The 17,104-nt window shown below is 39.4% G+C and overlaps 2 protein-coding genes across 2 annotated transcripts; one reads left to right on the top strand and one right to left on the bottom strand.

Annotated features, from left to right (window-relative positions):
• Positions 1 to 478: 478 nt before the first annotated feature.
• On the bottom strand, positions 479 to 9,286 carry rexo4 (REX4 homolog, 3'-5' exonuclease). The gene is made up of 8 exons (XM_061708562.1): positions 8,779 to 9,286; positions 7,778 to 8,082; positions 7,546 to 7,692; positions 2,379 to 2,572; positions 2,158 to 2,246; positions 1,996 to 2,070; positions 1,779 to 1,853; positions 479 to 1,692 (listed from the first exon to the last, which is right to left on the bottom strand). Exons 1-8 carry the CDS (start codon positions 9,040 to 9,042, stop codon positions 1,531 to 1,533), a joined length of 1,311 nt encoding a protein of 436 aa, XP_061564546.1. The 5' UTR covers positions 9,043 to 9,286; the 3' UTR covers positions 479 to 1,530.
• Positions 9,287 to 9,544: 258 nt separating this feature from the next.
• pigp (phosphatidylinositol glycan anchor biosynthesis, class P) lies at positions 9,545 to 17,104 on the top strand. The gene is made up of 5 exons (XM_061708235.1): positions 9,545 to 9,707; positions 9,810 to 9,894; positions 13,991 to 14,063; positions 14,204 to 14,322; positions 16,607 to 17,104. The coding sequence occupies exons 2-5, from the start codon at positions 9,813 to 9,815 to the stop codon at positions 16,720 to 16,722; spliced, it is 390 nt and encodes a 129-aa protein (XP_061564219.1). The 5' UTR covers positions 9,545 to 9,707; positions 9,810 to 9,812; the 3' UTR covers positions 16,723 to 17,104.

Here is a 17,104-nt window from a genome sequence, read left to right as displayed (position 1 = left end):
GGGCTGGACGAACGACAGAGTTTTCAAGACCACTCTCAGGAGAAGATTGAATGCAGGATAATTTGAAGACGTGCTTCCAGTTCCTGGAAATAACATCAGCATTCTCCTCAGAAACGCTGTCCTGTATGCTTTATGTCAGACTTGGCTCACTCTGATCCTGGAGGGGCCGCCGTCCTGCATGTTTTAGACATTTCCTCTGCTCCAACACCTGTAACTGAACTGAATGAATCACCATCAGTCTGCACAAATCAGGTAATTACCCCTCCACTTGAGCCGGGCGTGCCGTAGCCGTGAAACCTCTGGAACATGCAGGACAGAGTCCTTACAGGTAAATGATTCGGACTGAGTAAGTACCGTTGACTCCAGGATACACTGTAAAACTGTACACCAAAATTCAGCATTAACGTTTCAATTATGGAAGAGGGTCTTTGTCATATTTCCAGGTTGGCTTTTTTCCCCCACTCAGATTTCTCACAAGACAAGACAGTCTCTTTTCCTTCCAATTTTTTGAAGTCCTGGGGGTAAAAATTCTCAGAAATCTACAGGAAAGTAGTACTCATACCAAAAAAGCACATGTTAACAATCAAAGCATGAACTGTGCACAAGAGAGCAAATTGCAACTGAAACGTCTCAGATGGACAAAGTTGTTCTTCCGTTATATCAAGTCTTCACAATGTTTTTTCTGCCTGAGAAGCAAGTCTGTTTGCTTGAAGGAGAGAAAAAAACAGGAGCTTGAGAGTTACGTGATACAGTAAACTATTGTAAAGTATTGTAATATGCTTTTAAAATATAAAAATCCAACTTTAAAACAGAGAAGTAACTATGTATTTGTTTTCGGGGAAAAACAACACTGAACTTAACTGGTTCCGCTTTTAACAGACAATTTAAATGCAAAGCTCCAAGTATCTTGCCAAGAGATGTAATTATTACATTTAATTATCTATCCTTTTCATAGACCCACATAAATTCTGATGTGGGTCACGGGGGAGCTGGAGTTTATCCCAGCTGTCGTCAGGTTACACCCTGTGGACAGGTTGCCTGTCCATCACAGACGTTCATACACACCAGTGAGTGGGCCTTTCTGGGTATTCCCACAAACTAACCCTGGACAGAAAGTTCCTGCCTGAGATTTAAACCCTTACTGTGAGAAGACAGTACCGTCTACGGCAGCCCCATGGTGTCCCATCATTTATAAAATCATTACAGCTCTCAGCTGGGTGGGGAACGCTGCCGTGTTCCTCTGGATGAGCTGAAGGAAGTCTCTGACGGTGGAAAGGATGGATGGGCTTTTGGACATCCCGGAGGACAGGTGGAGTCTCTGGCATATGTTACCATGGTGATCTGATAAATAATACTTTTATGACACTATGAACTCTGACGTTAAGCCTAACGTACTTGTCACCTGATGACAAACATTCTTTCAGCTATCCATGAGGGTTTTCTTTTCAAGAGTCACATTTTAAGTAACAACTCCACCACCATGGATCATTCAAAAGTCCACTTGTGTTTTCTAGCAGACGTGTGATCCTGTCAGTCTTGTCTCCTCAGTGCAGGAGATATGCGTTGTTCCTCCTTCGGCTTCCTTAAACTCTTTTTCTCTGTATGTTGGCCCTTCTTACTGGCTTTAATCTCTGCTTCCCAGTCTTTCTTCACGCGTGTGTACAGCCTCATGGTGGCTTGTGCGTCTTGGACCTGGAAACACAGGGAAGAATCAACCGTCGGTGCTTATAGGACAAGCGGTGCATATATTATTTATCTCTAATGGAAGGATGACTTACAGATGAATGTTCGCCCTGCTGGACCTTCACGTTGAGGACTTCTCTGCAGAGAGCTTTCAACGAGGGTCGACCACTCTAAAAATAGAAACCCGTCTCATTAGCATTTAAATTTCATGATTGGGTCTGGGACTTTCTACAAAGCTTTTGGGGGGGGGTTCAAGCGTGTGTGGGAGTCTCATTCATGAAGCTTTTAAATTATTACTCATCATACGATTACCTTGACAATCTTCTTAAAGGGTTTATATTTCTGAGTGTCCCGGATTTTCTTTTTGGGATGATCCAAGAGCAGAATCTGAAATAGTTGGTTCGCAGAGGTTGATAAGACTTGGTTTAAAGTTGGTTTTTAAGTGTTCACAAGCGGGTTTCAGCAACAAATTACCTTTAAATCATTGTGTATGGCATGTCCAACAACTATCCTCCCTTGCAGGATCTCGGCAACTTCCCTTTGAACAGTCTGTACATCCTCTCCTGGGGTGAGATAAACATTGACAATAATTACTTACATAATAAAGAGAACATGTCAATCATTTTAAAGCTATGACACTTAATTCTAGTTATTTCCATGTAACTTTGTCTATTATAAGTCCATTCTTAACCTACCATCCTTTATGTCCTTTGGTCGGATACCACTGACAGATGTCCTGTAGTCGGTCACCTTCTCTGACGGTTTCACATACTTGTCATAGATACATTTCCCAAAGTGGTTTACGAGGGACACGCGAGCCAAGATGCTGTCCACCCCATCAGGACCGACTCCCACCATCTCACAGTCGATGGCCACAGCCCTGGTGAGACTAACATTGATGCAAAACAAATGGTTAGAAACAAAAAGTCAATAGTAGGGGTGGGATGATACGGGTAACTCACGATTCAATACTGTGGCGATATGTGGCCCACGATAACGATAATATCACGATACACGATATTCAATATATTGTAAGAAATTTCATCAACGATATATGTGACTGAAAAAGAAAAAATACCCATAAAAAGGAAAACGTCTGTAGTTATGCATTTATTCAATGCCAAAACTTCATACAATGTACAAAGAAAGTGCATTTGTATAGAGCCTCACTGCCTCCTAGGCTTGTAAATGTAAACACTGTACAGCTGGACAAATTAAAGTGCATGAACATTAATAACATGTTTTATATAAACCAGGACCGTGCACTGCTTTTATTTCTAATACTGAAAAGTCAGTAAGCAACTTAATTTTGCATCGTACCACACTGCCTCCTAGTCTTGTAAATGTAAACACTGGACAGCTGGACAAATTAAAGTGCATGAACAATAGTGCGGAGACAACCACGTAAATCCATTATGTGTTGTAATAAAATATCGATATTTGCCATCAGTTTATCGATTATTTATTGCAACAGAGAGTGCAACAATATATTGCAATATCGATTTTTTCCCCCACCACTAGTCAATAGCATCTCTTCAATTATGCTATTGGAGAATTAATATCTCCACGTCTCTCTTTCAGTGATCAGGACTGATTGTGTAATCTTTAACAATAATCTGCAGTTTCCTCTCCTGACATCAACTTAAATTATATCCATATAAAATGGACCATAAAAGTATGTTCATAATATTTGTCTTTATTGAAGAGCAATGTCAAGGGGCTTTCACATAGAACGCTGTTTTGCGCCGCGCACACCGCCGGGTGGGCGCAGAGCAGGGCACGCCCATCGCGTACATATTTGTTGCAAGTTGCTTGGCGACGAAAAAAAAGTTTTTCCGGTCTGGCGCCGTTTTCCCACTCGTTTGGACGTACAGTAGCTACAGCTCGGTTTGAAACATGTATCTGTCCCTGCTTCAAAGAAAAGCCCTGGCTTTAGTTCTTCTTCACGAGCAGCAGCAGCAAGGAGGGTCCATGAAATCCTCATAAGACAGGATTTGGGGGAATACAGGCTTGTTGGAGCTACAGCTCCATGATGAGCTTCTACTTCAGGCTGAAGAGGGAGCAGTTACAGCCTGTTGGGGAGAGTTGGAGCCTCAGCAGGATCAACCAACTTCAGGCTGAACGCCTGGCCTCCCTTCCTCTCCTTTATATATCTGTCCCTCAAGTTTTTCCATTTTTTCTTCGAGTAATCCACTGTAAATAGTTAAAAACATATTTTATTAAAAAACCTTTCTGAACTATGTTGTTGTTTTTTAGCTCATGTCAGTCATCTAGCTTTTTAGATATACTGAGTGTACATGTAGTATGTGCTTCAGTTTACAAAAGTATTGACACATGGTCTTTTCATAACCATATATTGATAAATGATTCAATTGATCCTGATATGAGGCATGGAAATGCTATATTTTATTTTAAAACTAACATTTTATTGTTAAAAGAGCAAAAGAATATCACATTTCTACCACTTTTAAACACACCAGGTATGTCCAAATTCTGGGAGATTTCTCTCCACCTTTGTCCCTTTTTATTGATGTAACAATAGGCCTGCAGTCTTGTATCCCACAGCTCCTCACAGACTCACAGCCAAGATCATTCTTTCCTCCATGATGATCGTCTCTGATCTACAACCTAAAAGTTTTTTTTCACCCTCCACCACCTTCTCTCCTATTGGACACCGCCGAGGTGTCGTCACAGGGCGCACGGTGAAATTAAAAAATGTTCAATTTGCCGAAGCAGCCTGCGCCCTCTTGCGCGCCGCCGAGCTCGGCGCCAGCACATACAGGACTGTCTCATAAAATTAGAATATTGTGATAAAGTTCTTTATTTTCTGTAAGGCAATTAAAAAAACAAAAATGTCATACATTCTGGGTTCATTACAAATCAACTGATATATTGCAAGCCTTTTATTATTTTAATATTGCTGATTATGGCTTACAGTTTAAGATTAAGATTCCCAGAATATTTTAATTTTTTGAGATATGATATTTGAGTTTTCTTAAGCTGTAAGCCATGATCAGCAATATTAAAATAATAAAAGGCTTGCAATATTTCAGTTGATTTGTAATGAATCCAGAATGTATGGCATTTCTGTTTTTGTAATTGCATTACAGAAAATCCCAATATTCTAATTTTCTGAGACAGTCCTGTACACAATGAATGGGAAAGCCAGCGGCGGCCGCCGCTTTGCGCCCTCTATGAAAGCCCCTTCACTCTGAAACCCCCCTAAAAAATACAAACACTAGCCACTAAAAATAGTAATACCACGTTTGACCACATGGGGGCAGCAAATCACAGGAAAGTTCATAGCCATATCCCAGATCCTTACTGACCCTACTGACTGACACTATATTGAATGCACAGGTTTGTTTATGACATTTCTATTGTCATAAAGTACACTGAAAGTACGTGGATCCAGGATGATGGAAATACACTCAAAGGTTGCCATCTTGTTGGTGTAGCAGGAGGCAAGACGAGTTTGTTTGTATAGAACATTTCATGTACAAGTCTTAAATGCATTAAAAAAGGTAAGAGAGTTCAAAAGCAGAGACCGGCAAAAAAAGAAACCGCCGTGTATGCAAGGGCCATCCCCCGATCCTGTAACTGAGTGAGAAATGTGAAACTTTCTGATCACATTGGACGTGTGTCGACAGAGGTGGCAAATCCGGCTTCAGAAAGTAAAAGTCCTACCATGTATTTGTTCTGCACATTCACTCAACCAGCTGATTCTAATCAGCACAGCTCTTCAGCCAGGTAGATGAGCTAATTAGTGAACTCACCTGGTTTTAGTGAATGGACAGAACAAATATATGGCAGGACTTTTACTTTCTGAAGCCGGATTTGCCACCTCTGTGTGTCGACCATAGTCGTGAGACCAGAGGAGCCGCACTTCGCTCCAGGGACGAGCAGCGCTCCTAGGTTAAAACCTGCTCACAAATGAAACAGTAGCCGGTGAGGAAAACCTTTTTCATTCCTACCTCGGGAGGCGGAAATAAGAGGTGATCAGATTTTACACCTTTCTACAAAGCAGCTCTTAAATCCAGGCACTGAGACTGAACAAATAACACAGCTAACCATGTGATGGCAGTAATGTGCCTTCTTTACCGTTTGCAAATGGTCAGCAGCATGGAGACAAAAAAGAAGAATGCACCAAAAAAGAAAGGGAAGAAGAATCAATTAAGCAAATAGGGACAGGGATGTTTCTTGCATATCTGTTTGCTTTTTAACATACACCACAGTAGTAGCAATTCAGCTTAAAAGACACTCCCCGAATGGAACTCTACATTGGCGTAATACGCCAACATGGCCTGAACCGACTCACCAGTCCATTTATCCTTTTTTCTTGTAATCCCCAACTTCATCAAATTTACTCGCAGCAAAATGATTCTGGTCCTAATGGTTCAAACGAGTTTTGGTCACATGAGAGTGCTGAACATAATTTAGAAATCCATATTAGATAAAGTCCTGTAGGCCAATCTGACTACATCTCCTACGACAGGAATGTTTCTGCCCTGTAAAGGTTCCTGAGGGCCACTTCTGCAGAGCCGTTCCTGGAGACACGCGTCATGGTGCCTAGAATCCCTGCACCTATTGCTACAAAAGTAACCGTGTATGAGAACTTCACTGCTCCCCCTTTTCCACTAAAGCGGTTCCAGGGCTGGTTCTGGGCCAGTACTGAGTTTGGAACAGAGTTTTCTGTTCCCACTGACAAAGAACTTGCTCCGGGCCAGAAAAAACGGTTCCAAGGTAGAAACGACTCTTTGCTCGGCTAGGGGAAAGAACCGCTTACGTAAGCCGAGGGGGCGGAGTCGTTAAGACCACCGGTAATGGCAAGACTGCGACATTTTCAAATAACCGACGGATTAATCTGGATGCAGCAAACAAAGCAGCAGTGGTCTGTGGAGGAGACGACCTGTCTTTTAGCGATATGATCCACGGAGGAGCTACGCAGAGCAAGTCCGTATTAGAGCAAATACGTTGTTGTTGCTTCAACTTTCGCGCCAATGCAAACGCAGCGACATAACTGACCTTTGCAGTGACGTAGCTCCCTTAGCTCCCGAGCTATGAAAAAACAAACCAGTTCTCAGCTGGTTCACAAGTTGAACGAGTTCTGAACCAGCTCTGGAACCGGTTTGGTGGAAACGGGTATGCGGGTTAATTTTTTAAAACTCAACTCCCCACTAGGAAGTTTTAGAGGACTACACGTCTACTGAGAGCACCAAAGTTACTGGGGTACACGGTTAGAGAGACACGGAGGGATCATCTCCAACAGCTGCCTTATTTTTCACCTGCTTATTTTACAAACTTTCACTGGAGAGAGTTGAGATAGACAGAATAATAGTCTCCCTCTCCCGTCTCCCTCCCTCTCAACAGCTGAATCACTGGCAGGAGTTCAACATGGTCCTCAGCTGGATGGTTAAAAAAAATACAAAACATCTTTGGTGTGCGTGAGATTTCACATCTAAGCAGTTTGGTTTGGTTAAAAACAAACCACGCTTCATTTGACTTGTTACTAAAGTACATTTAAGCTGATATAATATCTGTCAGACAGCATCCTGAGTGGATTCACTCAATTTTACATACCAAACATATCTTTTCTAAAAGTAATTCCTGTTTGTCTGGTTAATAAAACATTTTTCAGTGATATAATAAACAGAATGCAGAATTAGTTCCATTTTACCCTTTCAAGATCCCCTTCACTTAACCAAAATAAACTGATGAAGTTTCACAAAGAAAATCCAAGAGGGGAAGTTAGAGGTGCGTTAGTGCAAACATATCAAATTATCAGTTTGTATCATGATAGTCTTCTTTTATAAATGGATGGATGAAGGCTGCAAACAGAAAAGTGGATCTTTACTCGCTCACCCTTCAAACGCTTTCTCCTTAACGAGGGCGCTCTCCGTGTCCTTGCTCTTCCTTATGCCCTGTTTCTTCCGCATGATCTCTGCTGCTTCTGGTCCCATCGTTTCCTCAACGACGTCTGGGTCTACGTCATCGAACCAGAGATCCTCTCTAAAACAACACATGACACCGTAAGTTCAGGAGTCACAGTCGTGCTGGTGCTGAACATCAACAGAAATGAGAATGGCATACATACTCTGTGGGTTTCCTCTCTTCAACCACAGGCTTTTTTTTCTTAGCTGCTAGATTGTCGTTCATTTTTCCATTTTCCCTTTTTCTCTTGGGAGCAGCAGGCTGACGTGTTTCTGAGGGAGGGGAAATCTTGGCGTTGACACCAGCATCCTTTGGAGTAACGCCGTCAGGAACAGCTTTATGCTTCACCTTCTTCTCCGCGTCTGTGTGGCTGGGAGCTGCCCGGTTCTTGGAAACGTTTTCTTTCGGTTTCTTTGGGAGGACACCGTTCTGCTGCTGTGTGGCCACTGGCGGACTGGTCTTCAGGATCTGAGAAAAGTTGGCCACGGTTGAAGAAGAATAACACCAGAAAAATAACTTATTTGACAAATTTTCACCTGTTTCAAGTAAACTTTCACTTGAAATAAGTAGGAAAATATGTCAGTGGGACAAGATTTATCTTCTTATTACAAGCAAAAAAATCTTGTTCCACTGGCAGATTGGTCTACTTATTTCAAGTGAAAATCTACTTGAAACAGGTGCATTTTTTTGTTTTTTCCAGTGATTAGTCTTGTTTTAAGTGTAATGAGATTTTTTTTTTACTAAAATTAGACATTTTAACTTGAAATAAGACAAATATTCTTGTTAAGATTTTGAGTTTTTGGAGTGATCCATTTTACTTATCCTGTGAAGGACAGAGTCATATTGATAAGTTCAGAAAACTATTTTTTATTGTTGTGTTTTGATGTATTTGATGTAAGCCCAGTGGATATTTAAAGCTTACAGAAGGCTGCATTTAACTGCTGCTATGTCATTCCTGCAGTATTTCTGCAGGTGTTTTGGTCAGTGCTATTATTTGTAATATATTATATTATTTGTAATCAGCACAAATGATCTGTCCCCATATGATAAAATCCACCATCCCCCCTGATTTTTTTTTTTACAACTCGAGTACTGAGTATAACCTTCAAGAAATACTGCAAACAAACTCACACGTTTAGATGTAAAACTGTAGCCCAGACAAACCTCTTGCAATGCTTTCCAGTTGGCAGAGAAGCTGTGGGGGTCTGCTGGAGGAGCAGCTCGCTGGGCTCCAGTCTGTTTCTGCTGCTGCTGCTGCTGCTGCTGCTGCTGCTGCTGCTGCTGCTGTTTCTGTGGGGGTGTCTTCTTTGGAAACGTTTGTTTCTTTGCTTTGATTTGCTTTATCCAAAACGTCTTCCTCTTCTCTTTAACGGTGGGCTGGTTCACTTTAGCGACAGAACCCCCCTTCTTTTCCTTCACCTTAGACATTATGGTGACTTTTCACTTAAACCTCGTCTCATCCAGGAAGCTTCTCGTCCACGTTGGGAAGCAGAACTTTGAGACTAAGTTACCGCGTCACGTTTGGGGGGGGGGGTATCGATTAACGTTGTTTAACTAATTAATGTTTTCACGGAATTATCTTGTACCACACTATATCAACGCAGATAAAGCGCGTTTAAACTTTAATGCATATCAGATAAACATGTTACCTTAAAACCTGAAGCCATGCTGCAAGAAGTGTAACACTCAAATATGTCCGTCAAATACATCATGTAGGTTGTACCGCGTACCGGTTAGTTAAAAAACGAAATATTTTTTAACTAGAGTGGTCTTATAAATAATATTACAATTAAAAATGCATTAAAAACTATAAATATACAGTGGGGTTTTATTTTATCGTATTTTTCTTCTTCAGCATGTTATTGGGAAGGCGGAACTACTGATCCAGTGTTTCACACCGATCCAATGGGAGTGAGTGTACTGTTGTTAGCTTTAACTTGTGACGGATGTGGTCATAAAGTTGTTTTTAACTCGTTTTACCAGAACGGTGCGATATTTTTACTCATTTGGTGAAGAGCAGCGTCATAAATTCCAGGGACATTTTGATAATAATGCAAAGAATGACTCCGACAGCAATATAGACGCATTTACAGGTATCTGGTGAACAAAACAAATACATATTTGTAAATATCCATTAAGGTTGTAATGTTTTACACGTGTTTGCTCGCTGATCTCTGTTTCTGCTTTGGTTTCAGGTCATGGTTGAAAACTCTCCGTCTCCTCTGCCCGAGAGGGCAATTTATGGATTTGTTCTCTTTCTGGGTTCACAGTTTGGATTCTGTGAGTCCGAGTCTATGTTTTTGTTGTGTTTATATGCTGTATACTCAGTACTCGAGTTGTAAAAAAAAAAATCAGGGGTGATGGTGGATTTTATCATATGGGGAGAGATAATTTGTGCTGATTACAAATAATGTAATATATTACAAATAATAGCACTGACCAAAACACCTGCAGAAATACTGCAGGAATGACATAGCAGCAGTTAAATGCAGCCTTCTGTAAGCTTGAAATATCCACTGGGCTTACATCAAATACGTCAAAACACAACGATAAAAAACAGTTTTCTGAACTAATATGCCTCTGTCCTTCACAGGATAAGTAAAATGGATCACTGCAAAAACTCAAAATCTTAACAAGAATATTTGTCTTATTTCTAGTTAAAATGTCTCATTTTAATAAAAGAAATCTCATTACACTTAAAACAAGACTCATCACTGGAAAAAACAACAATTTTCACCTGTTTCAAGCAGATTTTCACTCAAAATAAGTAGAAAAATCTGCCAGTGGAACAAGATTTTTTTGCTTGTAATGAGAAGATAAATCTTGTCCCACTGGCAGATTTTTCTACTTATTTCAAGTGAAAGTTTACTTGAAACAGGTGAAAATTGTCAAATAAGTTATTTTTCTGGTGTTATTTTTCTGGTGATGACTCTAAATGTTGAAATAGCAGTAAAACCACATTCATTGATGAAATGACATAAGGGATGGAAAGGGGGATGGCAGTTTTACAGGGGGGATGATTTGGACCGTTTTTATTTCAGGGGGGATGCCATCCCCCCTCAACTCCCCTCAACTCCCCTCAACTCGAGTAGTGTATACTGTAATTTCTTATCTATACATATTTCAGAAAAAGCTAGTAATTTTTTGGACGCATCATGTCCCGTCCCAACCATCATGAAAAACCACCCAGAGTAACTTCAGACACCCATCTCTGTGACTTCTGGCGAGAACTGTATATTACTTTACTGTACTATTTCACACATCAACAGCAAAACACGCTCACAGAGCTACAGAGACATTATAGATGAGGCGAATAAGAGACCCAAGACAGCAAAACAGAAAATAAGAGACTAAACAAGAGTAGGTTTTGGAGAGAATAGTGAATGCGCCCTAACCTCAGCACCCAAAAGGGAACCAAAGATCTAAAAGTTTCAAACACTCCTTTTTGTTGCCTTAAATTTAGGTCAGAGGGCCAAAAATCAGTGAGACCATTTCAAGAGTGTATGTTTCTAATGGCTCCTATTACCTGCATGATTTCTAGACTCCCATAACATCAACGTATTTCACATAGTACGACTTGTATCTGCTTAATTTTGGGTGCAACATCAAGAATGGTATGTGCAGACTTTATAAAGATGACACCTGCTGAACTGTGAGCTACGGCAGATGTAGAATGGTGTCTTCCACATACACTGATGGTAAATGATCAACAGTGGGTTAAATGAGAAAATGAACCGCTCTTTATTTGTAGCTTTTATGGTTGCCAAAAATACTTTAGAAGTAGTAAAGGAGGAGGATGTAGGGAGAAGAGGTAAGTCACAATAATGGCTACGTCATTTCATGTTTCATGTCAGTTGGCAGTAGATGAAGTTGTAGTATTTCTGACGCCGTTAGAAAATTATCTCTGGCAATCTTTAGTTCCAACATCTGAGACGGCTGTCACAGAATCTCTTAAACTTTATGACGTTAGACCGCTGATTTGACTAAATGTACTTTATTTAAAGGAGCCGTCTGTAAGAAATGGCCAAAACTGGTACTGCAGTCACTTTCAAAATACTGTTGAGCGGCGTGTACCCTCCCCCTCCTCCCCCCGACCAGAGGTTGCCAGGTAGGCTGCAGAATGCAGCAGGAACGTAGGCTGCCATGGCTGCGATAATTAGAGCCGAGCTGGCAACCCGGATGCCGAAACAATACTGACTTGGTGATTGGGAGATAGGTGGAGGGTGGAGCTTCAGGCCAAAACAAAAAATGACAACATAAACATCAGGGGCCTGTACTACGAAGCGGGATTTGGGGTTAGCGAGGTAACTTCAGGTTTAACCCTGGGTTTTCAGGACTACGACGGTGGTTCACTTCTTACCGGGGTACATCGCCATGGTAACTTATGCTGAACAGCTAACCTGCTCCGGAGCAGGTTATGTTCGAGATACAGATCGCATAAAAGCACCGCCCACTGACCAATCAGCTCTCTTGGAAAATGGCATGCCCTTTCGAAGAGAATCCAGTGGAGCTCGGTGCGCGGATCGTGAGAGGATCCCTCCGAAGAGAACGCGTATTCAGGGACCACCAAAACCCCTTTGCTTTCCCTGATGAGTACCTGTATGAACGATCCAGAAAAAAAAGGAAAAAAAGAAAAAAGAGGTGGAGGAGAAAATAAAAAATAAATCAATCAATGAATAAATAAAACAAATCATCACCCAAAATCCGATGTACAGTCAATCCAAAACGAATACCAATTAAATAAATAAATCAAGAAGAAATGAAAAAGAAGATGCATTTGTAAGGGGATAGCAAAAAAGGGATTTTCAATTTCGTCCCTCGAACATTCTGAGAAGTCCCTTTTAAAATACTAAATACCCCCCTCCTGAAAAAATAAAAAATTAAATAAAATAAATAAATAAACCCAATTCTTTGGTACAGCATCAGCACAAGTTATCGGTCAACAACAATAGTTATAGAACCAATATATACAGGACTGTCTCAGAAAATTAGAATATTGTGATTTTCTGTAATGCAAACACAAAAACAAAAAAATGTCATACATTCTGGATTCATTACAAATCAACTGAAATATTGCAAGCCTTTTATTATTTTAATATTGCTGATCATGGTTTACAGTTTAAGATTAAGATTCCCAGAATATTCAAATATATGTTTATATCCCTATGAACTTACGCATTTATACAGTCAGCGATCTTTTGCCAGCTGTCTTTCCTGCATTTTGCAGCTGCAACTGTGTTGCTTTTTGCCTGTATTATATGCCTATACTCATCATATTTCCGTAAAATTATTGTTTGCTCTTCGCTACTGAAATAAGCGGCTCTGACAGCGGCCTTCTCCATGCTTGCGATTGGTCATGCGCTGAAAACACTGCCCCTTTTATGTGCACGCGCTCATATCCAGATTGGAGAAACCTGGGTTGATATACCGAGTTGATAACCACCGTCATGTGACCGCTTAGCGTGATTGCAATTGTCCCGCTTAGTGAATCTGGATAAGGAAAAGATATCCTGGGTATGTTGAACTTGCTTCGTAGTACAGGCCCCAGTTGAGGGCTGCAACTCCTCTTTTTAAACTGGAATATCCTGGCTTGAGTGCTTTTGTCAGTGACATAAGTATTTGAAATGAACATGATTTTTAAATGTCTGTTGACATATCGGGGTCATTTTATGATTCGTTTTATTATTGCTCTTACATACAGCTCCTTTAATACTCAAAAATGTTAACAGAAGTTTTTGTAAATTATGAAAAAGTGATTGATGTGTCCAGGGTGTACCCCTGCCTCTCGCCTGTAATGAGCTGGGATAGGCTCCAGCAGACCCTGTGACCATGCAAAGGCTGAAATGGGTATAGAAAATAGATAAAAACATTTAGATAAAAAAGTTACAGCTGGTAAATAAAAACTTTGATGATGTACAGGCATTAAATACTATACAGGACTGTCTCAGAAAATGAGAATGTTGTGATAAAGTTCTTTATTTTCTGTAATGCAATTAAAAAAAAAACTAAAATGTCATTCATTCTGGATTCATTACAAATAAACTGAAATATTGCAAGCCTTTTATTATTTTAATATTGCTGATTATGGCTTACAGTTTAAGATTAAGATTCCCAGAATATTCTAATTTTTTGAGATAGGATATTTGAGCTTTCTTAAGCTGTAAGCCATGATCAGCAATATTAAAATAATAAAAGGCTTGAAATATTTCAGTTGATTTGTAATGAATCCAGAATGTATGACTTTTTTTTTTTGTAATTGCATTACAGAAAATCACAATATTCAAATTTTCTGAGACAGTCCTGTGTATATTTAAAAGCTTATTAAGCGATCCAGTCAGCCAAATTTGTAATATATGTTCCTTTCCTCTCTTCACAGTTCTTTACTGTCTTTGGGCGTACGTACCTGAGGAATGGCTTCATGCAGTAGGACTCACTTATTGGCCTCAAAAGTAAGTTGTGGGCTTTAACGATATAACCTATCTACATAAATTCCCATCTTCTACTTTTCAATAAATCCCTGGATTAGAGACTAAATCTACCACATTAGTAGTTCCATGATCCTACGACAGAAATGTTTTGTCCTCTGTAGGTATTGGGCTCTAGCAGCGCCGATCTATCTGCTGGTTGCATTGATGGTCTTTGTGGTGGTGTTGTTTGGTATAAACATGAACAACACAGCCCCTCTGGACTCTGTGGACAACATCACAGGTGAGGATTAGGGCTGTTCGATTTTGCCCAAAAATAAAATCTCGATTTTTTTTCTCTCAAAATCCGATTTTCGATTACGGTTACGATTATTTTGTGAATTGACAAAAGGCATAGAAATAATTTCAAATATGCTGTTTTTTTATTGAACATTTGCCCCATTGGGCTTTAAGTGCAAACTTTGCTCTTATTAAACCAAAAATGAATGAATAAAGTGCAAAACTCTGTAAAATAAGTTGAAAAAAAGTTTTAAAAAATATTTTAAAAAATATAATAAAATATAAAGTTTTATCTCTGAAAAAAAAAAAATCAGCAAATCAGCACTTGCAAACATACAGTAAGTTATATTTCCAATTAAATAAAACAAGACATTTTCTAATTAAACTAAACTGGGTCTTTGCATGCTAAATAATAATGCAACCCATGAAGGAGGTAGAGGTGTGTAATGTCAGTCATTACATTTGCTATTCACATTTGCAAGTTTTTTGCAAGGAACACGAGCCGGTCTACCGCATCTGGCTTGAGGGATGCCCGGTGGCCGTTACAACGCCCCCTCCTACACTAAAGAGCCTCTCCGATGGGGCACTTGTTGCAGGTATTGAGAGGTATTTCCATCAATCATTAATATGGTATCAATCATTAATATGTGTGCAGACAAGGTAAAAAAAAAAAAAATTTAAATCGATTTTACGATTTTCACGTTTTAACATCGTTCTAATTACATAATCGCGATTACGATTTAAAATCGATTAATCGAACAGCCCTAGTGAGGATGTTACTCCAAATTAACTTTAAACTGCTAGTTAGGTGGTTATTCTAGATACTTGTAAAAAGAGCCAGTTTCATAAGCCCACAGGACCACGTGTAGCTTGTTTGGGCTGCGCCCAGCTTGACCCCATGTCTAGAGGTCCAGCCACCGAGCATGGGCCCGACTCCAGGGTCGGGCCTGGTACCCCTTGACTATGAAAACAAATTAACTTCTTTGTTTGTTACTTACCATGTGGATCATCTGAATTGCTCTGAGTCACTTAGTTTGGTTCACACATTTGGTTCAAAGCCTGGACATTTTGCACATACCCAACTGGGAAAAGGCCTCGAGGCAGAGCTAGGACACACTGAAGAGTTTGTTTCCAGCAGAAGTTAATTTATGGATGGATGGAACATGCTTGTATAATTATAGAACAAGGTGTTACCTGGCACGAGAAAAACATTTGTTGAAAATAGGATTTTCTCATCCCAAAACATGTTGGGCCCCTGAGCAAGGCCCTTAACCCTAATTGCTCCCCGGGAGCCGGAATAATGGCAGCCCACTGCTCCTAGTCTACTACTACTAACTAGTGATGGGTTAAAAGCAGAAGACAAATTTCGGTGTGTGTTTCGACGTATACTGACAAATAAAGAATATAATTATTTAGGGCTGTTCGATTAATCGATTTTAAATCGTAATCGCGATTATGTAATTAGAACGATGTTAAAACGTGAAACTCGTAAAATCGATTTTTCACTTTTTTTTTTTTTAATTAATTAATTTATTTTTTTACCTTGTCTGCACACATATTAATGATTGATACCATATTAATGATTGATGGAAATACCTCTCAATACGTGCGACAAGTGCCCCATCGGAGAGGCTCTTTAGTGTAGGAGGGGGCGTTGTAACATGCCACCGGGCATCCCTCAAGCCAGATGCGGTAGACCGGCTCGTGTTCCTTGCAAAAAACTTGCAAATGTGAATAGCAAATGTAATGACTGACATTACACACCTCTACCTCCTTCATGGGTTGCATTATTATTTAGCATGCAAAGACCCAGTTTAGTTTAATTAGAAAATGTCTTGTTTTATTTAATTGGAAATATAACTTACTGTATGTTTGCAAGTGCTGATTTGCTGATTTTGTTTTCAGAGATAAAACTTTATATTTTATTATATTTTTTAAAACTATTTTCAACTTATTTTACAGAGTTTTGCACTTTATTCATTCATTTTTGGTTTAATAAGAGCAAAGTTTGCACTTAAAGCCCAATGGGGTAAATGTTCAATAAAGAAAACTGCATATTTGAAATCATTTCTTTGCCTTTTGTCAATTCACAAAATAATCGTAATCGGATTTTGAGAGAAAAATCGAGATTTTATTTTTGGGCAAAATCGAACAGCCTTATTATTATTATTATTATTATTATTATTATTATTATTATTATTATTATTGTTATTGTTATTGTTATTATTATTATTATTATTATTATTATTATTATTATTATTATTACATAATGTCTGTTTCTGTCATAGATGCATATGCACAGGCCCAGAGGACAGAATGCTACCGGAAGGGAGGAATACCCCGACTGAAAGACGTCTCCATCAGTGAAGTCAACAAAATGTTTTACTCATCACCTGAAACGTGACAGAAACAAGCACGTTGTGCAGCAGCCGAAGTGAAGTGACTTCAGATTTAACTGGTATTACTGTTTAGCTTTTATTTATAAACATGGATTGGGCTTTATTTGTTTATGAGATGGCAATAAATCGGTTGACCGTTTTATAATCCTTTATGCACCCATGCTGGGAAGGTTTAGTGGTGATGTGATTTAAAAGCAACTGTTTATTACACTGTAACACAACATCAAGATGTATGATTGTCAGAACAATTAATACCTTTGTTGTAAAATAGCATACAGTCATTTATAATAAAAGTCAAACTCGAAGTTTTACTTGTTTTATTTGAATTACTTATTTTATATGGTAGTCACAGAAAGCAAACAGATACAGTACAGACCAAAAGTTTGG

The sequence above is a fragment of the Cololabis saira genome, chromosome 19, assembly GCF_033807715.1.
Source record: "Cololabis saira isolate AMF1-May2022 chromosome 19, fColSai1.1, whole genome shotgun sequence".
In the NCBI taxonomy this organism is placed as follows: domain Eukaryota; kingdom Metazoa; phylum Chordata; class Actinopteri; order Beloniformes; family Belonidae; genus Cololabis; species Cololabis saira.
Note: the sequence above shows the minus strand (reverse complement) of the source record. Positions and strands in the feature narration are given on the sequence as shown.